The 25,270-nt window shown below is 47.4% G+C and overlaps 1 protein-coding gene across 1 annotated transcript in view; it reads left to right on the top strand.

The window, feature by feature from the left end:
- GRHPR (glyoxylate and hydroxypyruvate reductase) overlaps positions 1–24,603 on the top strand; it is a 66,470-nt gene extending 41,867 nt beyond the window's left edge. Inside the window, exon 9 of the mRNA XM_085897976.1 lies at positions 24,278–24,603. Coding sequence (XP_085754102.1) covers positions 24,278–24,402 — 125 coding nt within the window. The 3' untranslated portion in view covers positions 24,403–24,603. The remainder of the gene's footprint in view (positions 1–24,277) is intronic.
- The last annotated feature ends 667 nt before the right edge of the window (positions 24,604–25,270 follow it).

The raw sequence follows: 25,270 nt of genomic DNA, 5'->3' as shown, positions 1-25,270 counted from the left end.
GTCTTCTGGACGACCACAGAACTTGCTGAACGTGTATCGAACTTACAGCTGCTGTGTAATGGCGTATTGGCAGCGTTTATGGGAATTGGTATTTAAAAATGGGCTTCACAGGAGGAACCCGTCAGTGTTTCAGACTCCATGGTGAGTACATGTCCATGTCAGTGGTATCAGTAGTATCAGTAGTAGTAGTAGTAGTAGTAGTAGTAGTAGTAGTAGTAGTAGTAGTAGTAGTAGTCTTAGTCGTAGTAGTAGGTGAGCGTGTCATTAGTAGTAGTAGGTCCATGTCAGTAGTCGTAGGTGAGTGTGATGGGGAGGGTGTGGGTGATTATGGATCCTCCTTGCATCCACGGCCATGGCCAGGAGACTTCTTTGCAGCATTCTTCGAGGTTTTCTTTGGCTTTTTATATATATATATATATTTTTTTTTTTTATGTTTTTCTACGCTGAACTATTGATGTTTTTTAAGTTTTTGGCGTATTCATAACGAGTTGGACAAATGCATAACGTTTTAGTAACGTACAGAGAACATTTCGATAACTTATAGATAACTTATACCAATGAATGTTTAGCGTGTTGTCGGCGTTCACAACGTATGCCCAACGATAGTCTAACGTATGCATAGCGTGTAGCAGCGTATCGTCGACGATCACGTGGCGTAGGCTATTCATAGGTTGCCGCTCAACGATTTAAATCATAACCGCACTAGAAATCGAAGTGTCAACATCACCGTCATACTGAAGAAAAAAAAAACAACAAAAAAAAGAAACATGGAGTCTGGAACACTGACAGGTTCCTCCTGTGAACCCCATTTGCATATACCATTTCCCCTAAACGCTGCCAATACGCCATTATACGGTAGCTGTAAGTTAGAAACACGTTCAGTAAGTTCTGTGGTCTTCCGGAAGACGTCAAATACGTCTAGATACGTTACACATACGTTCAAAATACGTTACTCATAGCTTAGAAATATATATTTGGGTACGCTGAACATTACCTCGATGTGTTTCGACTTATGAGTAACTTACAAGTAGCGTGTGTCAACGATCGCGTAACGTGCCGACAACACGTTACTCATAGGTTAGAAATAAGTTTCAGGTACGCTAAACATTAAGGCGCTGTCACACCTTGACGATTTAGCCAGCGTATGCCGACTTATGAAAAATTTGTCTAAAATGCTGGCACACGTCGAATACTTTATGGGTAAGTTTTGTATACATTAAGAGCACACTGAAAAACACTGCCATACGTCGTAGTATGCTGGCTTTCATCGTTGTACTTTGCGGTTGTCCTCAAATTTTAGCATGCTTGAAATTTTACGACTTATGCCAGCGTATGACTCACACGTTCCGCTACGCTGGCCATAAGTTGTAGGCACGTTATGCGATCGTTGACACATGTCGACACACATTACTTGTAAGTTACTCATAAGTCGAGGTAATGATTAGCGTACCTGAAACTTATTTATAACCTATGAGTAACGTGTTGTAGGCACGTTACGCGATTGTTGACACACATCGAGGCACGTTACTTGTAAGTTACTCATAAGTCGAAACACGTCGAAGTAATGCTTAGCGTACCGAAAACTTATTTCTAACCTATGAGTAACGTGCTTTGAACCTATGTGTAACGTACCTCCAACGCATATTGACGTATGTAGACGTATTTGATTGACGTCTTCCGGACGACCACAGAACTTACTGAACGTGTTTCTAATTTACAGCTACCGTATAATGGCGTATTGGCAGCGTTTAAAAAAAAAAATCCATAACTTCCGATATTTCGTCACGTGCCGTTACGTCACGTCCGATTGCCTCTTCAGTTTGCTCATGTCTTATTCTTAGTTCTTCCTCTGTGAATATTTTCTGTTTGAGGATATTGTCACGTCGACGTCGAAACTTAAAAGCAAATGTCAAAATATATTTTAAAATTCGTGAGACTAAAAAAAAACAAAAAAAAAAACATATTTCGTCACGTGCCTTCACGGAGCCAAGGAGTAAAAAATAAAATGTGCCTTTACGGAGAAAATAAGTTCCGGGTTTGCTAAACATTACCTCGACGTGTTTCGACTTATGAGTAACTTACAAGGAACTTGTGTCAACGTGTGTCAACGATCGCATATCGTGTCTACAACTTATTCCCAGCGTAGCGGAACATGTGAGCCATACGGCGAGTACGTCGTAAAATTTTCAGCATGCTTGAAATTTCACGGCGTACGAGACGTACCACGAAATATGACAGCATACTTCATCTTTTTCAGCGTGCTCTTAACGTATACGCTGGCTAAATCGTCAAGGTGTGATTGAGATGTTGACACTTCCAATTCTCAGGGGGTTATGATTTAAATCGGCGTGCGGCAGGTTTTTTACAGGCTACGCCACGAGTTCGTCGGCGATACGTGCAGCACGCTATGCCCAAGTTAAACTATCGTGAGGCATAGGTTGTGAACGCCGACAACAGGCTAAGCATTCGTTGGTATAAGTTATCTATAAGACAACGAAACGTTCTGTGCCCGTTACTAATATGTTATTCATACGACCAACATGTTATGAATACGACCAAAACTTTAAAAAAAAATCAAAATTTCAGCGTGCGCCAACGTTTTACATACATTTTTATACGTTGCCATTGCTGGCTAAATCGTCAAGGTGTGACAGCGCCATTACCTCGATGTGTTTCAACTGATGAGTAACTTACAAGTAACCTGTGTCGACGTGTGTCAACGATCGCGTAACGTGCCTACAACTTATGGCCAGCGTATGCGGAACGTGTGAGTCATACGCTGGCATACGTCAAAAAATTTTGAGCATGTTAAAATTTGTCGACGAGCTCAGCGTACTACGACGTATGCAAGCATGCTCTTAGCCTATACAAAACTTACCCATAACTTATTCGACGTGTGCCAACGTTTTAGACAAATTTTTCATACGTCGGCATACGCTGGCTAAATCGTCAAGGTGTGACAGCCCCTTAAGGGATGTACCAGTCACTATGAATATCACTGTTCTAAATTTTCACTCTTCATTTGTAGAAGCAAGCTTAGTTGGCAGCCTGTGAAGCCACTCACTGGAAGACAGAAACCCTGCTCACCAGAAGGGAGCCCACGTCCGAGTGGACAAAGGCGGGAGCCATTTCCTCCCTCTTAGTCGCAATATTCCCGCTCTGGAATTGACCTTTTGTGTACCTGTAACCAACCACAGTCTTTTTACCTTCATCAATGAGGGCTCTTAATAATCTATATTGTATACAAGCAAATACCACCCATCACTTTACTGATGGAAATACTAAAGGGGTCGGGAGAAAATGAGGAGGGAGAGAAAGAGAAAACAGTGAAGATGGAAACACAATAATGTCTGAAATACATTTTCTACTGGTCATACTATAAATACCACCAAGAAATAAACACTGCCCGGACGAGTCTGGAGGTGAACGTTGCCCAGACATAACCACCGTCCGGATATGTCCAGAGACAGAGACAGGCAGAGAGATAGAGGGGATGGGGAGAGTGAGAGAGAGAGAGAGAGGAGATGCGGGAGGAGGGTACTGCACTGTATTGGGAGGGGGTAGAGCGAGAGAGAGAGAGACAGAGATATATATATATATATATATATATATATATATATATATATATATATATATATATATATATATATATATATATATATATATATCGGTGTGGGGAAGTTAACAGGAAGAATTTGTTCTGCTTTATGAACAACACACACACACATACACATACACATACACATACACATACACACACACACAAACTTTGAGACCTGCAGGTCTCTGTTTCACCTCCTGAAACTCACCTACATGTGGAGATAGCAGGCAACAACAACTTGCAGGTACACACACACACATATACACACACGACGGTGGATGCTTCAAGACCTGGGAGGGTTCCCTTCCACCTTCTGAAACCCGCACACACAAAAAAAACTTCAGCTTTGTCATAGATCATGACCCCTTACTGAGATGAAGGTGGCTACTTTGAGCCCAGCCTGAGGGGACTCCATTCCACATTCTGACACCCCATATGTAGACACACTTACACACACTTTGAGACCTGGCAGGTCTTTGTTTCACCTCCTAAAACCTACCCACATGTGGAGATAGCAGGCAACAGCGACACACACACACATACACACATACACACACACACACACACGCACACACTGCCTTTTATTGGTATAGATATGTGTGTGAGTGTGTAATTGTACTCCAAAGAAAAGACTGAGATTTCTTGCTTCGGGTTCCAGCTTCCTCTCTCGATAAGGTCTGCTCCTGAGATGTTCCCCTTGTGCAGTGTTTTCCTCATGCAAGGATTTCATCCAAAGATTTTTGGACTAATTTTACTTTCACCCCATTGAAGACTATCAGTTTTTGTATCCGATATATATATATATATATATTGTTGTGGTTACCAAATTCGCAAACCACCATTCAGGTCCCTTAGGTGAGGTATCTCGGTAAGTACATGTGTAGTTAGGCCCAAACCCGTTGTCTAGTGGGAATACATGTCATTTATGCGTGCTGCGACTCTTCAGGATAGCCGTTTTTCTTTTGCTATCTTTATTTTGGACCAACCGCCATGATTACCACCACAACCACAACATCAACCACCAACCACAACGCCGCTTCACCACAACCGCCACGACCTTCCCGTCACACCTCGCAACCGTCGCATCGCCACCGTTCTTGCCCCGCTGTGGGTACCGGTGTTGGACTCGTGCAGGGCGCGCGCCGAACAGCGTGTACAAAATCACGGATTTTGTGCTTCAAAAACGGATCAAAAACGACACACGCCCACTTTTTGCCGTCCAATCGGTGAGCGAGGGGCGAATTGGCCCCGCCCCAGGGCGATCGATATATGCAAATTTATGGATCAAAAAGCCTTCACGCCCACTTTTTCTCGGGCCAATGGGGAGCGAGGTGAAAGGTCGAAGGGAGGGGGTCAAAGATGAGAGGGCGAAGCTACGGGGCTGATAAAAGGACCGTGTTCGTCAGTCCAGAGAGTCGAGAGGCGGAGAGTAGGAGAGTAGGAGAGTCGGAAACAGAGAGTCAAGACTTCGCGGGCGGTGGAGTTGGCAAGAAGGAGCTGGTCGTCGTGTGCGTTGGAGTTGGAACGGAGGGGACGGAGCTGTGGAGAGGCGGCGAGGGCGGACGAGGGGGTGCTCGCGTCGTGCAGGGAGCTGCACCCCTGGGAGGCCGACAGCGCAACCTGGCCGAGGTGGAGACGCTCGTCGCGGGATAATAAAAATCCTCTATACCCCGAGCATCAGCAACCCCCTCCTGTTTCCCCCCGCGCTGAGATAGTGCGATCAAGGGGGCCCCTTTCCCACCCCCTACCAGACACTGTCCGCGAGGCCCGCGGAGTTGAGGCGCCATCGCCGCTCCGTGTCTCATCACCAGACGGGTAGGCGCGACCCGGTCTCGGCCTCAGGCCCGCCTCATCCTTGAGGGTATTCTTTTCCTTGGTTTTGGGTATGTGTTGTCGGCGCCGTCTGTGAAGTAGAATTGTATAAGTGTTGCCGTGTGCTCGGTAGTCGGTATTAGCTCTGCATTGTGTTTTCGCTTTTACATTTGCTTTTTGTGTAAATTACATTGTGTCTTTTCTGTGTGCATTTGGTGGAATTGTATATGTGTGCTCCCGTGTGCCGCGAATAAATGTGCTTTGTGTTGAACTGTTTCCCGCTTCGCTTCGTCTTTTCCTCTATTGAATCCCCATCTTGCTTCACGTAAAGGGTTGGTAGTGGGCTGAATACGCCCGATAATTAATCGAACCGTCGAGGTCGACGATAACACCGCTCGGTTATTCTGATAGTACGGAACGGGTCGCTTAAGTGGCCCGTGTCCGAAGTCGACCTGCGGCGAGGTGCGATCGCCCGGTCTACCCTCCGCGTGGGTACTTAGGTAGGTCGAATTTGGCGAGCAACCCTATCCCACGCGGGGGCTGATTGGCTCGATCGCGGTGAGACCGAAAGGTCCACCCGTGACTGGTTCCCGGCGTTAGTCCGAGAGGGTCACGACTGGATTGTCCGTCCGGTGGGCGACGTGCCGTGATTCGAGTTACGTGGCCGTCAGCACGCCGGCGGGCGCGAATACCGCAACACTGGTGTCAGGAGTGGGATACAAATTCATCGCCCTCCTCGCGGCACTGGTATCGGAGAACAGGAAAACGGGCTCTCCTGTCTCCGGCTAAATTCACGGGAATCGGTCCAGGGGTGAGAGAAGCGACCCCCGATTCCCTCCAAATTACGAGCGAGCGAAATTAACCCTTTAAGAGAAGCAAGATGGCGTCTCAAGGCTAGCGGGAGCCGGGGGTATTAGAAATGGATGTAGAATGTGTAGAATCCATGGTCCAGGATGGAATCCCCGTGCAGGAAATGTTGATTGTGCAGGAACACGGACTCGCCCAACTGAACCCAGAGCCCGAAATAGGAGCGGCAGCGGCCGCGGTGTATGACACCTCCCCCCCCCCTCTCCACCAAAACCCACCGACCCTTGCCGAAACGGCTCACCCAAGCGCACCCGACATGGCCCAGCTATTCGCCATGCTGGCGGCAATGACAACGAAAATGGATGCAAACGCAAATGAATTTATAAACGAAATGAAAAGCATGGGCAAGCAAATGAAAAAAGAAATGAAAGAACTACGGGGTGAGACGCAGAACATGGGCCGATGCCTGCAGGCGGGCATGAAGGCCGTGAGCAGGGAACTTAAAATGGCGACTCCACGTGTCGGAACAAACGAGCTAGAAGGGGGTGCAACGGCTGACAGGCCCGCGGTGGAGGCAGGTAAGGAAAAAGTAATTCGGGAGACAAGAGACGAGGTGAAAGTAATTGCGAGGGAGAGAAAAGAACAATTAATACGGAGAGCAAGGATGAGGTACGCGGAGATCGTGAAAGAGCAAGGAGTGAAAAACAGGGAAGGACGGGAGCGACTTAAAGAGAAAGCAAGGTTGACCTACATAAAGGTAAGGGAAAGACGCCAGAAAGAAGCAGAGACCAATAAACACGATGAAGACGGGGTAAGTGACGCGCACACACACACGGAGGTAGTGGAGGACAATGGGGGTGAGCTCGCGGAGCGTGTAGAGACCCAGTGCGAGCACCTGGATGGCCTCCTCCAGGAACGAGGGGAGGGAGTATGCCCCCTTGAGGCGAGTCACGACCAGGTGAGTTCGGTCGTGTTTTGCGAGGTTGAGGGGACGGGTGCTGAGGACGGGTGCACGGAGAGCTTGGGGGGTATAGAGGCCCCGGAGACCCTTGTGGGGACACAAATCCCCTGTGTGTGTGGTGCAAGGTGTGAGTGCGTCCCCGTGTGTGGAAGCGACCCCGTGTGTGAGTGGTGTGGTGGCGATGGTTCCGGAGTACGTGCTTCCCAGCACGCCGTGTGTGGATGAGGCACGGAGTGTGGATGAGGCACCGCGGTTGAGTTCCCCCGCGTGTGTGGATGAGGCACGGAGTGCGAGTGAGGCACCGCGGGTGAGTGCCCCCGCACGCGTGAGTGAACGGCCGTGTGCAAGGTCGCTGTGTGCAAGGGAGACCGTGTGTGTGAGAGAGCGGTATGAGAGGGAGATGTCGGTTGGCATGCGGGAGCACGCAGCCGCGTCTCCCGGTGTGAATGTAATGGAGTGGACTGTGTGCGTCGTAACACGCAGGTATGCGTGTGTGGAATGGAGACGGAGACGGCGACAGAGGAGAGAAAGCCGAGTAGCGGCTGTAGCTATTTCGGGGACCGTGCCGGGTTCACCCAGCAGTGAGCACGCGGTCCGTGCTGTGCAACGCACGAGACCACCACGTGCTCGCTTGCGAGAGTGAAGTCCCGGTCCGGAAACGCACGCGGTGGATTTGCCGATCCCGCGGACGGACAAAGTTTAGGCAGGTAAACGGATTTGGACCGGACGGGTTCTCCACGCGATCGTGTGTGTTAAGCTCCAACGGGCAAAGCACATGTGTTCGCGTGGGGAACCCCTCGAGACGTGGGGCTTGTTTTTTTTTTTATGCGCACGGTGACGTCATGGCTGCACGTGTGGTTGGAATCCGGCAGGAGGGGTATCCCGGCCGGATGGTACCGTCCAAGGAGGGACGAGGTACACGTGCAGCTGCATGACGTCACGGGCAGGTGTAAAGTGCGCGAGCTCTGAGTTGCCGCGCAGGTGCTGCGCATGAAAAAAAAAAAAAACAGCAAGCCTCACTTTCGGGTGCACAGGATTCCTGGGCAAGGGGTGGAAGACCCCCTTGACCCTGGGCGCAGGATGGAAACTAGTTAGGGGGAAGGGTTAGCTTAGCTAGACCGACTTCATGGGGCAGGGGTAAGTCCTCATGGAGTCCGTGGAATGGATTAGTTAGAGGGATTGTAGTCAGATTTAGGTTGGGAAATAAAATGATTTATTTGGAGACAGTGACAGCCTTTGAATGTGTAGAGGGGACGTAGTTTAGCTACGTAGTGTTAAAAGGAACGTGCATCTAGTTTAAGGGACGACGTGGGAGCACGAGTTAGTTAGGGGAGGTAGTTAGGAGGATGGCAGAGTTCAGCGGTGTGTGTGTTGAAGAGTTGTGGGTTGTGAGGTGAGTACGTGTACATGTTGAGTGAGTGAGGCCAGCGGGTCTGTGTGTGTGGAGCGAATGGGGAATGCATGGTGCGATGAGTGATTGGGGGGAGGAGTGACTCCCGCCCAAGGGACCCCGGGGTCAGAGTAAAGTGAGTTCGGGGGTTAGTCAAATTGAAAAATGGAGGTCGTTTTGTTGTTGGTGGGAAAGTAGGCTCGAGACCCATTTGGAGGGGTGCAGGAGCCCTGTTGACGGGCTTGGGAGCGTGGCTGCGAAAGGTGAGTATCGCTGAGTGGGTACCCCGGGCACCAGGCTAGTCGGCCGCGGTAGGCCATGGGCCCATGGGGGGCCGGGATAGCGTGGTGGGCACGGGTGCGCCTGCTTGGTGCGGGGGCCCGGGGCGCCATTAGCTGCGTGGGCAGTGTTGTGGGCACGGGTGATCCTCGGAAAGGGGCCCGGGAGGCCGGCCTGCCACGTGTGCGTTTCAGGGGAGGTGCCATGGGGGGCACTCCCCGGTGTTAGGGAGCTGGTAGGCTCGGAGGCAGTGTAGTGCCTGGGGGTGCCATAGCGGGAGATTCGGCAGAGGGTCGTGCCTGCCAAAGGGAGCCACGTGTCCCAGCCAGGAGACCGTGTGAGGGCACGGAGAGAAAATTGGGGGGCGAGGCCCGAAATTGTGAGGACACCAACACAGGCGACGGGAATCTGGGTTGTTAGAACCAATACTTTAAGCGAGAGGCGCTTGTTGAAAGCCCCGGGGTAGTTTAACAGTTAAATGGATAGGGTAGATTAGGAAGTGTACCCCTCCGCACCATCCATCCCCTCGCTGTCGTTGTGGGCCGCTGGACCCACTTTGGTTATAGATCGCCGAACTCTGGGGAGGCCATTCTGAGGCTTCGTTGGGCCTCGACACAGGACGTTAGCTCTCCCTTGTTCCCCTCCGGGAAGGGAACGTAGGGGTTGGGAGTAGGCTAGGTGACAGAATAGGTTAGCCGAACAAGGACGATAAAGGGGGTTAGGGGACGATTTATAGTGGGGAAGTAAAAATAAAAACAACAAAAAAATAAGTTGGGGCTAAATTGGCGTTTGACAAATTAAGGGAGTGGGTATGTACAGTGACAGGCAAAGGCGATAGGTTGGGAGGGAGACAGGTAGGTCGGTCCGAGCCCGCCTTCCAAGTGGCCAGCACCACCGCACTCCCTCCACCAACCTCCATTGAACGGCAAAGGCTGGCCAACTTCATCGGCTGACCGTGTTTTGCTTCAAGGCGGAGGCCGGCCAACTTCGTCTGCAGCTGCTGTGCTGCAAGGCCTGTGCCGGCTGGATTGTCTGCCGCTGCTGTGCTGCAAGGCCTGTGCCGGCCAGTTCATCTGCCGGCTGTGTTTGCCTGCAGCGGCCTTCTTCTGCGGGCTGTGTTTGCCTGCTGCCTTTGCCATGCCATGCCCACTGCCCCTGTTCACCAGCCCCCGTTCACTTTTTGCTTTGCCCCCCCCTGTTCATTTCCATGTGCGCCAGGATCAGAAAGCAACAGTTTGCAAGCTGCAAGAACTGCCCTGTTGGCAGCTACAACACGGGCCTGCAGTGGCGGCCCGTGCACCGTGTTTGTGTTCATGCATCCATTCGTTGTGCTCATTGTGTGTGCCACTTGAGCTGGCACGGAGACTGCGTTGTGCAGCCCATGCACCGTTGTGGTTCACTGCGTTCAGTTCAAAAGGGAAGGCCTTGGACTGCGTGTGAGCAGCCAGCCACGTTCCCTGTCACCTGCATTGTTTGAGCCAGAGACTGCATGCGGGCAGCCTGGCTCCCTGCTAACTGCTTTCTTTTTGCAGAGTTCAATGATCCTGGGCCATGGTTTAGTGTAAAATTTGTAAGTTAAGGTTAACATGTACTGTAAATATGAGTGCGCCCCCGGCATGTATGTCTTAGCGCCGGCAATTTTATTTAAGCCGTCCGTGTGAGTGAGTTTGTTTAGGTAGTTACGCAGCCCTCAGGTTATTTATTTTGGGGACACGAATACCATGAATGTCGCACTCAGGGATCCGTAGGTAAAATGTACTAGGGGAAAACTACACATGATGGCACACGAAAATTTGACGACTCGGGACGAGTCTGTAAAAAGGGGAGGGGGTAGTGTTGTGGTTACCAAATTCGCAAACCACCATTCAGGTCCCTTAGGTGAGGTATCTCGGTAAGTACATGTGTAGTTAGGCCCAAACCCGTTGTCTCGTGGGAATACATGTCATTTATGCGTGCTGCGACTCTTCAGGATAGCCGTTTTTCTTTTGCTATCTTTATTTTGGACCAACCGCCATGATTACCACCACAACCACAACATCAACCACCAACCACAACGCCGCTTCACCACAACCGCCACGACCTTCCCATCACACCTCGCAACCGTCGCATCGCCACCGTTCTTGCCCCGCTGTGGGTACCGGTGTTGGACTCGTGCAGGGCGCGCGCCGAACAGCGTGTACAAAATCACGGATTTTGTGCTTCAAAAACGGATCAAAAACGACACACGCCCACTTTTTGCCGTCCAATCGGTGAGTGAGGGGCGAATTGGCCCCGCCCCCAGGGCGATCGATATATGCAAATTTATGGATCAAAAAGCCTTCACGCCCACTTTTTCTCGGGCCAATGGGGAGCGAGGTGAAAGGTCGAAGGGAGGGGGTCAAAGATGAGAGGGCGAAGCTACGGGGCTGATAAAAGGACCGTGTTCGTCAGTCCAGAGAGTCGAGAGGCGGAGAGTAGGAGAGTAGGAGAGTCGGAAACAGAGAGTCAAGACTTCGCGGGCGGTGGAGTTGGCAAGAAGGAGCTGGTCGTCGTGTGCGTTGGAGTCGGAACGGAGGGGACGGAGCTGTGGAGAGGCGGCGAGGGCGGACGAGGGGGTGCTCGCGTCGTGCAGGGAGCTGCACCCCTGGGAGGCCGACAGCGCCACCTGGCCGAGGTGGAGACGCTCGTCGCAGGATAATAAAAATCCTCTATACCCCGAGCATCAGCAACCCCCTCCTGTTTCCCCCCGCGCTGAGATAGTGCGACCAAGGGGGCCCCTTTCCCACCCCCTACCAGACATTGTCCGCGAGGCCCGCGGAGTTGAGGCGCCATCGCCGCTCCGCGTCTCATCACCAGACGGGTAGGCGCGACCCGGTCTCGGCCTCAGGCCCGCCTCATCCTTGAGGGTATTCTTTTCCTTGGTTTTGGGTATGTGTTGTCGGCGCCGTCTGTGAAGTAGAATTGTATAAGTGTTGCCGTGTGCTCGGTAGTCGGTATTAGCTCTGCATTGTGTTTTCGCTTTTACATTTGCTTTTTGTGTAAATTCCATTGTGTCTTTTCTGTGTGCATTTGGTGGAATTGTATATGTGTGCTCCCGTGTGCCGCGAATAAATGTGCTTTGTGTTGAACTGTTTCCCGCTTCGCTTCGTCTTTTCCTCTATTGAATCCCCATCTTGCTTCACGTAAAGGGTTGGTAGTGGGCTGAATACGCCCGATAATTAATCGAACCGTCGAGGTCGACGATAACACCGCTCGGTTATTCTGATAGTACGGAACGGGTCGCTTAAGTGGCCCGTGTCCGAAGTCGACCTGCGGCGAGGTGCGATCGCCCGGTCTACCCTCCGCGTGGGTACTTAGGTAGGTCGAATTTGGCGAGCAACCCTATCCCACGCGGGGGCTGATTGTCTCGATCGCGGTGAGACCGAAAGGTCCACCCGTGACTGGTTCCCGGCGTTAGTCCGAGAGGGTCACGACTGGATTGTCCGTCCGGTGGGCGACGTGCCGCGATTCGAGTTACGTGGCCGTCAGCACGCCGGCGGGCGCGAATTCCGCAACAATATATATTTGTGAGTGTGTGCTTGTGCCTTCTCTCAGCTTCAAATTTGGCACGTTTCGGAGGGATTACAAAAGATGTGTTGCGTGCCTCTCGACTAATTGAAGCTCATTGATCTGGACAAGGTGTTGTCAGATGAGCCCAAGTGTGTTCCATTGTTCTGCCAACTTGCTGCGTTTTTAGAAGATCGGTTCCTTCACTGTGCCTACCGATTTGCCCTGCCAGTCTGGATATTGCGAAGGTGACTGATAAACATTAGTTCGTCATGCCCACCTCTGGCAAGTGATATTTCCTCCAAGCAGTTCGGGTTTTCCTTTTATGGAGCACTCCTTTAATGAAGAGTCATATTATGTTTTCAATCATACATTCGAAAAACAAGTAAGCTCGACTTTGAGTGCTGACACGGCTTTCATCGCAATGATGCACGATGCAAATCTGCTCGTCCTTTTCCCAGCTCCCTGTGAATGTACCATTGTAAGTGCTGTCTTCAAGACCTTTGATATTTGTGCAGCTTTCAAAAACATAACTCCATGCCAGTGGCTTCTCTGCCATAATATTGCCTTTGTCCACAGATTATTGAAACCAATGCTGTTCATTGTACACCGCTCCTTCCCAATTCCATATCCAGGCAATGCATGACGTCATCGCTGGGAGTACTCAGTTTTTACTCCGTTTGTTTGTTTTCTTTGTTTGTTTGTTTGTTTGTTTGTTTGTCAGGGCGATATCTCAGCCATCCTTTGATCTAGGAAGCTGAAATTTGGGGACAAAAGTGAGGATTTGCTTTGACAACAATGGTTTTTAAAAAATTTTGATTCATCATTTAATTGATTAGTTACTTCACGATATTATCGATTAATTAATTACTTATTTACTTTATTTCTCATCCTGGTAATATCTCAGGCGCATTTTGAGCTCAGAAGCTGATATTTAGACACGACAGTGATCAAGTGATTTGACTATAAAGGGTATTTAACAAAAGTGAAGATGTGCTTTGGTGGAAAAAAAAAAGTATTTCTTATTTTTTGATTCATAAATTAATTGATTTATTACGTAATTATTTTCAATTTATTCTCTTTCTCATCTGAGCAATATCTCGGGCATCTTTTGAGTTTGGAAACTGATATTTGTGCACAACAGTGAACAAGTGATTTGCCTCTAAAGGGTATTTTTGGATTTATTGATCAATCAATTAATTACAATTAATTATAATAATTATTCATTTTCCGATGAATTACTTGATTTTCAAAAAGTTACAGATTTGGATGAAACAGTGGTGGTTTTGGTATGTTATTTGGCAATTGATTGAGAAATCAATTATTTTATCATTATCATTTATTTTAATTATGCAATTAATCAATCAATCAATTATTGTACACCGCTCCACCCCAAATCCCTCTCCATGTGCTGCACGGTGGCATCACTGGGCACCGAAGGTGCCCCAGCAATGTCGTGTGCTGGAGGATTTATTTATTTATTTATTTATTTGGCATGGGGGCGGTGTACTTTGAATGTACCGCTACTTGTTTGTTTGTTTTTGTAACAATGAATAATAATTTGCTGCAAATGGTCAGTTACACATTATGCCTGGTGTTGGCTTAGTGGCTGCGGTGGCTGGCTTGGGATCCTAGGGTCCTGAGTTCAATCCCCATTTGCCACTGAATTAACACCAGGGGGTTGACTCAGCCTGTCATCCTTCCGAGGTCGACGAAATGAGTACCAGTGTTCTGCTCCCGGTGTATTCCCCGGTTAGAATAGGTGTACCATATCCCTGTGTGTCGTAAGAGGTGACCAGGGTTGGCGTCAGGAAGGGCATCCGGCCATAAAACATTGCCTCAAGAAGGGAACCATGATTGCATGGAGCCCGCAAAAAAGCTAACCCCTGCTCAGCAGTGAAAAATGGCTGTAAAAAGGTCAGTTACACATCTACGAAGAGGTTGGTGGTTTTGTTTTCTTTGGGCTGAACTGCAAACTGCTGACACTAGGTTGTACTTTGATTCCAGTGGAAGGCACTGTGTTAAAACAGCAGTGAAATGTCATCGCTTGAATGTTGCGTGCCATGCGCTCCCCTCCACCTCGTGTTAGCAATTTTGCCTTCGTGATTATTACAGTGAAAGGCACTAATGATAATATACTTGGGAGAGAGGCTGGCACACTATTTTAATCCCCCTTAGAAATGCGACCCTGTGTCGTAACAAAGTCCCTGAGCTCTCGCCCTCTCTCTCTCCCCCATAAGAAAAAGCTGTGCACGAACCATGAACACGCGAAGTGACGCGGTGAGCTTGACGGCGCCGTCACGCACACCAAGTTCGTGCAGGTGCACAAAGCAATTGCGACTGGTTCAATGAATTTGTCGTGTTCTTGCTCCCCGGTTTTGTTGCACATTTTTTGATGGCCGTACTAATTTGAGTGCTGCCTTGCATGGTTATACACTAGCACGGTGATGTGTTTAGGATTGCGTCGTCATGTAATCCTTTTCCTTCCTACTTCGGCTGTGCGGAGTATTTTAATTGACTCAGCCCAATGTTGGGTTAGTCACGCAGGCATGTTCTATGATTCTACAGATCCATTCTTCAATAGTTTTCGACTGCAAAGTTAAGCTCATGTAAAACTTCCTCTCCAGTTCATACCAGACTCCTTTGAGGTTGTCTATTTGTTATGTTTGGATGAAATCAATAGGATGTTGATTGAGGTATGCTAACCGCCGTAGGAAGCAAAGAGAAGCTGACGTTTCAGCAATTAACCCTTCATCGTTGCTATAAAAAAAAATTGCTCTCATGAAGGGTGAATGCCCGAAATAGCAGCTTCTCCATACTTCCCATGGAGGTTGGCATACCTCGATCATTGTCCTGTTGATTTCATCCATTGTTCTAACTGTCTGCCAATGCTGATCGACACCAGCCTTCATGAACAAGACGAGTTCTTCATTCTACATTTTTGTGATGTATGCAAGGGGTGAAGTGGTAGATTGGGGCAGGTGCTAAATTGTGAAAACGAAGAAGAAAAGGGGATACTTGTATTGGAGAGACAGTGTGATGTGGGAGGAGTAGAGTGAAGGAGAGGGATGGGAAGTGGATTAGGGGGTAGTGGTGGGGCAAGGATTCTACCATTTTGCATATTTGATAAGCAACAGCTCTTTTATGTTTAACTAAATTGCCAACAGAGGTGAGTGGCTACCTGCAAATTCGAGATTATAGACTGACCATATAACAACACCCGTAATTCCTGATTTTTGCCTTCCCGTGGAACTTGCCATTGTGTCCAGGAATATCCAAGTCCTTTGAAGTGGTTCCCCCAACCAAGACGAAATTGACCTTTTTTTTTTCCTCTCACTATCATTTGCAATTGAACTAAGTACCATCATTGCTCATCATCTTAGGGTTCAAAATTGGTTAGATTTACTATAGACTTAAAAAAAAACAACACATTTACTTCCACTTATTGTGGTGGCACGATTTCATGCTTTCAACTGGCTATGACAACAGTGCATCGCCACTGCTACTGAATATGGGGGCATAGCTGTGCCCTGTAACCAGCATGCTGGTACTCATTATGCTGACCCCAAAAGGATGACGGGCTCGGTCAACCATACCTGGTGTTAATTCAATGGTATGACAAGGCCCTGAACTCAAGACCCGAGGATCTTAAGCCAGTCACCTTAACCGTTGAGCCAACGCACTAAAGACATGTTTATACCAATCCCCCATGCACCTCCATTTCACCAACATCCTTTTCTGCCTCTTTATTAATTCCATTCAGTAGTTTGCTTTGGATCTTTGGCTTTTTGGAATTAAATATGTAATTATAAATGAACAGGGAAGAAAGAATATATATATATATATATATATATATATATATATATATATATATATATATATATATATATGTACATGAAAAATTACATACCCAGGTCCTCTGGAAAACCGTACCAGTGTTCTGCCATCTGAGCTATCTGGGCGAGCCACAGGCTGAATACGTAATTCTCCCACATATAGATTCCACTCTCTCTCCCCCGTTGCTTCCAGGGCACTCTCTGTCGACCATCGGAGCAGTAAGGGCCTGTCCAAAAGAAGGTCTTCCCCTGTGGGGGGCCAATTCCATGGCCGCTATTATTCACCACAGGGAGCGCAGTGACACAATTATAAATGAACAGGAAACAAAGATTATATATATCGGAAAAATTACATGCCCAGACCAGGAATCAAACCCCCTCTCATGAATATATATATATACACACTCCACTGGTCAAAAGTTTGAGAACACCCCCATTTTTCCAATTTTTACTCTAATTTAAGCAGTTTAATGTTTCAATGTACTCTGAATTTGAAGACAAATAAACAATTGCAGATAAAAAAAGAAATCATGGAATCGTTTTGATGAACAAAATTTAATCTAAATTTTTGACTCCTCGAAGTAGCCACCTTTTGCACATTTAACAGCCGAACATACTCGTGGCATTCTTTGTGCAATGGAAATCAAATATTGTTCGGAAAGTTCTTCCCAACACTGTTACAGAAGTTCCCACAAATGTGATGCACTTGTAGGTTGCTTTGCTTTTTCACCCTTCTGTCCAGTTCATCCCAAACCAGCTCGATGGGGTTTAAGTCTGGAGACTTTGCTGATCATTCCATGATTTGAAGCTGACCGTCTTGTTCTTTTATTCTAAGGTAGTTCTGACATAGCCTGGAGGTATGTTTTGGGTCGTTATCTTGCTGTAGGATGAACCCCTGACCAACTAGGCATCGACCAGAGGATATTGCATGGCGCTGCAAAATGCTGTGGTTGCCCTTTGGTTCAGGGTCACTCTGTGCAAGTTGCTGACTCTGGATCCAGCAAAAGAGCCCCAGATCATCATGCTTCCTCCTCCATGTTTGACAGTTGGTGTCACACACTGAGGAACCATCCTTTCGCCTACTTGACAGTGTACAAAAACCCTGCGTGATGAACCGAAAATTTCAAATTTTGATTTATCGGTCCATAAGACCTTCTTCCAGTTTTCAGTCGTCCACTGGTGGTACTTCATAGCCCAGGCAAGCCTCTTTTTCTTATTTTGCCATCTTAGCAATGGCTTTCTTACTGCCACTCGACCTGTCAAACCTACAGCTCGAAGTCTTCTCTTCACAGTTGAAACGGAGACTTCCTTACTTCGACCAGTGTTAAGCTGTGCTTGAAGCTGCTGTCCTGTGAGCTGCCTATCACGCAAGCTGTTGACTCTCAGAAACTTGACTTCTGATTGTGTTATGGCTTTGGGACTGCCAGACCTCTTCTTGTCAGTTTCCTCCAGTTTCCAAGTGCCTTTTGATGGTGAAGGAAACTGTACTCACTGACATCTTGGCTTTTTTGCAATTGCTCTAAAGGAAAGACCTACACATTTAAGGGTTACTAGACGACCCGTGAACCCGTTGGGTTCCCGTTGTGGCAGCGGTTGATGAAAAGAAAAAAAGAATAGATAACTCCAGCGAACTATACCGCTGAGGTTGTTTGCATTGATCAAATACTCCTGAAGAGTACTTGACTAAATCAGGAATTGATTTTTAAATAATTTTTTCGTTGCCCGATTTAAACGAAACTTGATACTGCACACAGGAGAATGGTGAGTAACGTTGGCGAAAAAATTTTGCGCTATCGTGTGTCATTTTGGCTGTATTTCGGGAACATACATACATACATACATACATACATACATACAATACATACAATGCATATATGCATACATACATACAACATGAGAGTTTTAGGAATATATAGATCACCAAGTGAATGCACCCGGCGCTGCCCGGGTTCTTTTTGAATGAATTTAATCTTCTATACATATGTCTGACGCGAGCACAGTATCGGTTCCCTATTGGGCCATGGCAGTCATAGGCTAAGGGGGTTGGTGAAGGGGAAACACACCCCCTTCCCCTCCCCCCCCCGGCCGAGGGGCCTTGCCACATCGCCTATAACCTTCTCGGGGCCCATCCCGACATTTTTTTTCAGTGGTTAGCTCCTATCTTTCACCTTTCAGGAGATTAGCACTTGCAGACAAACAAACAAAGGGACAAACAAAAACTTAAAATCATATGTTAGATATGTTGTATATGGCGTTGGCCCCTTGTCAATCGGCTGAACTTGAAAAATTAACGTTACAAAATCAGGTGAGGACGTCATAATTCGGAAACCGGAAGTACAATTATTTTACATCGGGACACTCCCGGGTACATGGTCTGTCAGCATGTGAAGTTTGGTGAGGATCAGTCCAGTACTTTTCGTGTGCATAGGTCACAGACAAACAGACACACTTTCAACTTTATATTGTTGCGAATTCGCGCCTGCCGGCGTGCGATCGGCCGCTCGACTCGAATGGCGGCCGCCTCGCCCATCGGAACGGACAATTCAGTCGTGACCCTCTCGGAACAACGCCGGGAGCTAGTCACGGGTGGGGGTTTAACCTCACCACGATCGTGCCAATTGCCCACCCGCGCACGATAGGGTTGCTCGCCAAATTCGATCGACCTAAGTGCCTGCGCGGATGGTCGACCGGGCGATTGTACCACGCCACAGGCCGACTCCGTACACGAACCGCTTAGCGGTCCGTTCCGTGCTACAGTGATAACCGAGCGGTGTTATCGTCGGCCTTGACGGTTCCGATTAATTACCGGGATGTTGCACCCACTACGAACCCTTTACGTGAAGCAGGATGGAGAGTCAAACAAAGGAAAGGACGCAGCGAAACGGGGAACAAGTTCACACAGACCAGCACGGAAGGCACGTATTTAGTCACAATAATCAAAATGCACATAAAAAGCGAAATAAGAGTTAAAACCGAAAACGCGTACACACGGCAACACTTAAACAGTTCTACTTGTCGGACAGGCGCCACCCACAGTCATTTACACAAACCCAAAGAAAAGAAAGGACTTCCCTTGGTGCGGCCGTCGAGTCCTCCTCCGCCGTCCTCCACTGCCGACTCGACCAGACTCGACAATGACACAGCTCGACTTCATCGAGCTCCTCGAGCTCCACGAGCTCCACACCGACGCAGAGACACTCGACCACGACGACACAGCTCGGCGATGACCAAACAACGACTTCAGATGAGTTTCACGAGTCAGGGAGAGAGCGAGAGGAAGAGGGAGGACGCAGGAAGAGGGAGAGAACGCGCCCCGCCCGTGTCTGTCTTTTATAGCACGGCGCTCCGCCCTTCACTCCGCCCCGTTTTCCGCTCCACCCTCTTTTGAGAGGGTTCTCGAAAAGGGGTGTTCCCTCACCCCGACCGCCTCACGCTGTCCATCCACCAATCGGCGGTGAGCCGCCCTTCCCCCCTTCCCTCACACCAAGCGTGGGGAAGAATGACGGGAAAAGCCCACCAGCATCCTTGGCAGTTTTTGTTCGTTTGAAATCAGATAGGGAAAGAAAAACGACTAACTGGAGGATTGCAGCACGAATGGATCACATAAATTCCCTCTATACAATGGGTTTGGGCTAACTACACATGTACCTATCGAGATATCTCACCTGAGGGCCCTTTATGGTGTAATGCGAATTTCCACAGCCGTAACAATATATATATATATATATATATATATATATATATATATATATATATATATATATATATATATATATATATATATATATATATATATATATATATATATGGTCTGTCTATCTTCCTTTGTTAATTGTCTTTGTCTCACCATTATGATAGCAATATACTACTTCCTGCAGTGCAATGTTGTCCAAATAATGCTTCAGAGGGTGTAGCAACACAGTCTGTTTCGAACCCTTCCCAGAGTTCCTCAACAACTATAAAGACGTTCACACATCGTACACACATGAGAATCCCAATGCTACACACCCCTTCAGCTACCGGACGGGTCTCATCACTTATTGGTGACTCATCAGCGATAGCGCAAACAGCAATGCATACCAACGAGGCTCCCAAGCATATACCGACCACGTGCAACCGTCAAAAGCAGTCAATATATAAACAATAAATAAAGATTGGCTATAATTGGCTATCGGCTATTTTCCCCCTTTCACAGGTGAGAGATGTGAGTGGGTCTTTATTTGTATTCATATATATATATATATATATATATATATATATATATATATATATATATATATATATATATATATATATATATATATATATATATATATATATATATATAATGAAACATGCATGCAATCTCGACTTGAGTCTATTACTAATATTAATCAAACGGACATGTTGCTGGTCTTGATGACATGGTGATGTAAAAGTAAGCTAGGGATGCAATCGGGGATTAACTAAGGATTTATTGTGTCCTCTTTGATTTGCCTAGAGGGACTGTGTGCACATTTCTTTGCTGCTTCAACAGTGACTGCACTGTTGTCAGGACCTGTCCGGCTTCATAGCAGTTTCACATCACAAGGGATATTTTCGATGCGCAAGGTGCTGCCTTCTTACGGAGCACTCCACTTGCAGAGTGCACTTATCCTCTTCGAAATCACTGCATCTTCGCTCCCTTCGACTGGGTGGCAGACATGGTGTCATTGTGTTGCAGGGCGGCACGCACGTGTCCCAGAAAACAAGTGACAGATAACTGACAGGCAGTGTGAGCAAGAGGCACATCACTAAATTAGACACCGTTTTATTTCTGCTGAATACTCTGAATCTCAAAATGAAGCGAGTCCAAGTGGAGGGCACTTTTTCGACTTTTCAAACACCTGCTTGCATGAACGAGTCGAGGCTTTTTTATTTAAAATTTTTTTCCAAGATGTCAGATCCCTTGAAAACCTGCAACGCCAATTCTTTCTTTCTCTTTCTATCCGTCTTTTTCTCCCTCCCTTCCCCTCTCACACTCCCCCCTTTCACATCTCACTTTTTCCCATGGGCCGTGCAAGCCTTTAAAAAAAGTAAAATTAAAAAAATACTTTGTCGCTGTCATAAATGGGAGAAGGCATCAGATTGTAGTTCACCATTGCTATCTCATGTTGTAAGACGACTCAAAAATGAAAAAGGAATTCCGATGCCAGAAATGATCGTTTCACCAAAAATGTCTTTGTTCCGTTGTGCGTTGCTGTTGCATTGCATGTATTACTGGGTTCACTGCAGAGATTTAACAAAAATTAAAAGGTTGGAATTTGGCCAGCGTCCTGGTAAACAATAGCCTACTCTTTTAACGGTCTTTGGTTTTATGTCCTTGAGCAAGTGCTACCATTAACGTCCTCTCTGAAAGACAGCGTGTACTCTGATGCATAAGCCTTCTCCGTTTGTAACCGGACCCTCTTCCATCGGGAATTGAAGACCAAAGGGATCTCATGCTATGCCAGTGAGAATATTGCAAACTATTTGTAAATTGCGACATCGCTGTCCGCTAAAGTACCTGCCGAGACAACCTGGATGCCCGGAGGCTAAACCGTCCACCCCAGCTAAAATAGTTTGTCCACCGCCAATGTGATGACGTCTTTGTGGCCTTGCCGTGAAACAAAATCTCGGATTTGCACAAAGTGTCAGATATGCCGATGTCCAGTAGTTTTTTGCATTACTTGGCATTGCTTGGCATCATGCCACACCATAATCCCTTTGGCTCCTGTTCAGACATGCATCACTTTGAAGGAGAAAAAAAAAATCTAAGACGCAGCACTAAGTAAGTTGAGGTCTGGAGAAGTTGCTTTACAGGTAATGGTGTATGGTAGAAGAAGCAGGTAACCACGGAGAAAGACTGCTTGGTGTACACTTGTGGTTGAACTCCTATCAATCTCGTGACACGGAGAAGGAAGTGGTACAAACAGGGTACTGGGCAAGAAGCTGAGTGAGCCTCCAGAGGGTTTTAACAGCACCGCTGCAGACTGGGCACTCTGCCCAAAGTCTATGGTTATAATCTACAGGAATGCTCATGGGGTAAGAAGGGTGACACTACTATACACACACACACACACACACACACACACACACACACACACACACACACACACACACACACACGCACAATTGCCCCTCCCCAATCCTCTGGTGAGCAGAATCTGAGTGGTTTGGGGGAATGGGTTTGAATTCCAACCACAGTTTGTCATCGCAAGTCCTGCTGTTGCATTTGTCGTTGTTCATTCCCACTTTTCCGGCCTCAATCGCAGCACTTCTTCTTTATTTACCCTGATATTTTCACCTAATTCGTATTTTCAGTCGTCCTGCTGCTTCATGCCAGTCTTGGTTGACCACATGTTCAAAGTTTGGGCTTTTTTTTTCATGGGGATTTGGGTTCAGGCCAGTGTAGGGGTTTCATCTCCGAGGTATGGTAGTCAAAAGTTTTCCAGGTGAATACGTGGTATTCCCGGCTCCCAGAAAATAGCCAAATGTTTTGCTGCACTCGTTCTTCGTCCCATTTTACGAGGTACAATGTTACCATGGAAATAGCCCACAATGTGTTTTGTCATGACAAACAGAATTCGGCCTCAACATAAGCTTTGTGTAATTCAATAAACTTTTGCCAATGCTCTGCCCATTCTCAAACGTACTCTGAAGGAACCCCTTTGAGACGTGAAAGCTGCCAATTCAAGCAACACGAGCAAAAGTTTTCTGGTACGCAGTCGGAGGGCCTACGAAGTAAAATGTGGATGATACTTCGTTCTTGATTGCCAAACTCAAATTGTGTTGTGGTGGTTGGAGGAAGACATGGGGGAGATTACCTCCACACATGCAGAGGGTTCGATCTTTCCAAGTAATTTATTGCTTTACCTCTTGCGTTTCCAAAGTGAAAGTTTACATTTATACGTGAACTGTAATGCCATGACACATCACTTGGTGGCATGCTTTCCTCTATGCTATCTTACCCTACAGCGGTTGTAGTTGGGAAGATCTAATCTCAAAAGTGATGACATCATTACCTGATATAGCTGCCCAGCAGACGAGGCTTAGACCCTGAACTGAACTGAACCTTACCTGCTGGCCCTTCGCTTTTGGACATTCGTTTCACCTGTGGAGTGGAATCTCACGACAACTGCTGTTCTGGTGAGGTGCCAGCAGAGGGTGCTGCATCTTGGTCGAAGCCATCCTTCTGATGGGGACGTAAAGCCGGCTGTCCATGTTGGGAATGATGAAGCTCACACAGTGTCTTTCATTTGGAATAAAGTGAAGTGGTATGTGCTGGAATCTTGGCCAAATTTGCTGCCTGGAGATAAAATGTGATATTTAAGTTAATTTGGACTGGAAGGATAGCTTCGAGGTACGCGCACACTCCGCTGAGCTGTCCAGCCTGGACTGAAATCTCGAATCAACTATAAACTGTCATCCTGGTGTTTCACAGGCAGGGTGATTCATCAATGTGTGTGTGTGCCGTCCCTCGGATGGACGTGACCAGCGTTAGCTTGAGGACGTTAAAGATCTCCCGGTGTTCTTTGCAAAGAGTCGGCAAGTTATCGCCGGCACCCGGAACAAATTACAAATCCCCACCCTCCTCCCCACCCATCCCCCCCGCATTGAAACGACTTTATTCACTAACCCTTGACAGCTCTCAAGTCTTAAGGTCTGTAGCATGGTGTCTAAGTCCTTGAATGCCCCTTCTATGAATTGACGCATGCTTGATGAGTTCTCTCATTGTGGTGAAAAGCAAAAACAGAAAGTGGTAGAAAATTAATTGGAAGAGACGTCTCCCGAAGTTACCAAAGGCACCGACCCAAATTAAAAAGAAAAAGCACACAAACCAATACTTGGCACTTCCTGAGATGTGAAGTGGAACCGACAATGACAATTAAACATTTCATGATTGTGACGTGCTCCATCTTTGATCTGAACATTGACCTTCACGAAGCGCCCGCAATCTTTCCTGATTTTTAGCATGAGGTTTGATTGATTGATTTTTTTTTTCACCATTGTACGACGTTCCTCTCCCACCTAAATGGTCCTGTGCTCTTCTTTTTTTTTTTCTGCAGTGGTTCTTCCTCACATTGGCAGCGCGACCGTTGCCACACGAACCTCGATGTCCATCCTGACGGCTGAGAACATCTTGGCTGGCCTTCAAGACCAGCCAATGCCGGCAGAGGTCGTCTTGCAGTGATTGATTTAGCAAGGGATCTTTCTCCTCGACCCCAGTACCATCGGTATTGTCACGAGCCTCGGTGTCTATCAGACCGTTGCTCAACCTGTGCACCGGACTACGCAGATTGCTGCAATTTAGTATCTGCTTACATTGCGTTACAAGGTGTATACACCTGTTGTAAACTGTATGGCATGTGGAATAAAGCCATTTTGAATGTAACCTCATGCTTTTGGACCATCAATGCATAAGCCGTTCTGCAGCCCTGGTACATTTCTCTGATTTCATAAGCGTCATCGATATGATGGGGGAATTGTCTCAAAACTATATTGCGGTGACGTTTAATTGGCTTTTGAAGTTGTTTTACAGACCACCCATATTCTATCGGCCGGCACCTTTGTCTGCCTTTATTCCATAAATTAAACGAAGAAACAAGTGGGATACAGGATGTAAGTTGTGCTGCATGTCAAACAGCCTCTCCACTCATGGCTCCGACCCCAAACCTCGCACCATTTTTTTACACAAGCACTTTAACGGGACTTGCCTTGAAACAAGAAGCTTTGTTTTAAAAATCGGACCACTGTATGCAGCGAGTTGGAGACCTACTAAAGTAATTCCCATCCTGCTTCCCCCAGAACATGTACTGTACTTCCTGCCAATTTCTATTACACATGATGGGAATAATTGCACGCCATCTCAAATGATTCACTCAGTAAGGATAATTAATGATTTCCTTCGTTGCTGTTTCTGCAACATTGATGTTCAGTTTCACGTAAGCTTTCACGCGGCACTTGTTTGGTAACCGAGTTAAGGAACTCTGTTCGTGCCAGTCGATTGATGCGCTTGCGACCTCCCATTGCTTCACAGTGGTTTGATGAATGTAGTGTCT

Source organism: Eptatretus burgeri, chromosome 10 (genome assembly GCF_056783735.1).
Source record: "Eptatretus burgeri isolate ZD-2024b chromosome 10, Ebu_testis_v1, whole genome shotgun sequence".
Classification (NCBI taxonomy): Eukaryota; Metazoa; Chordata; class Myxini; order Myxiniformes; family Myxinidae; genus Eptatretus; species Eptatretus burgeri.
Note: the sequence above shows the minus strand (reverse complement) of the source record. Positions and strands in the feature narration are given on the sequence as shown.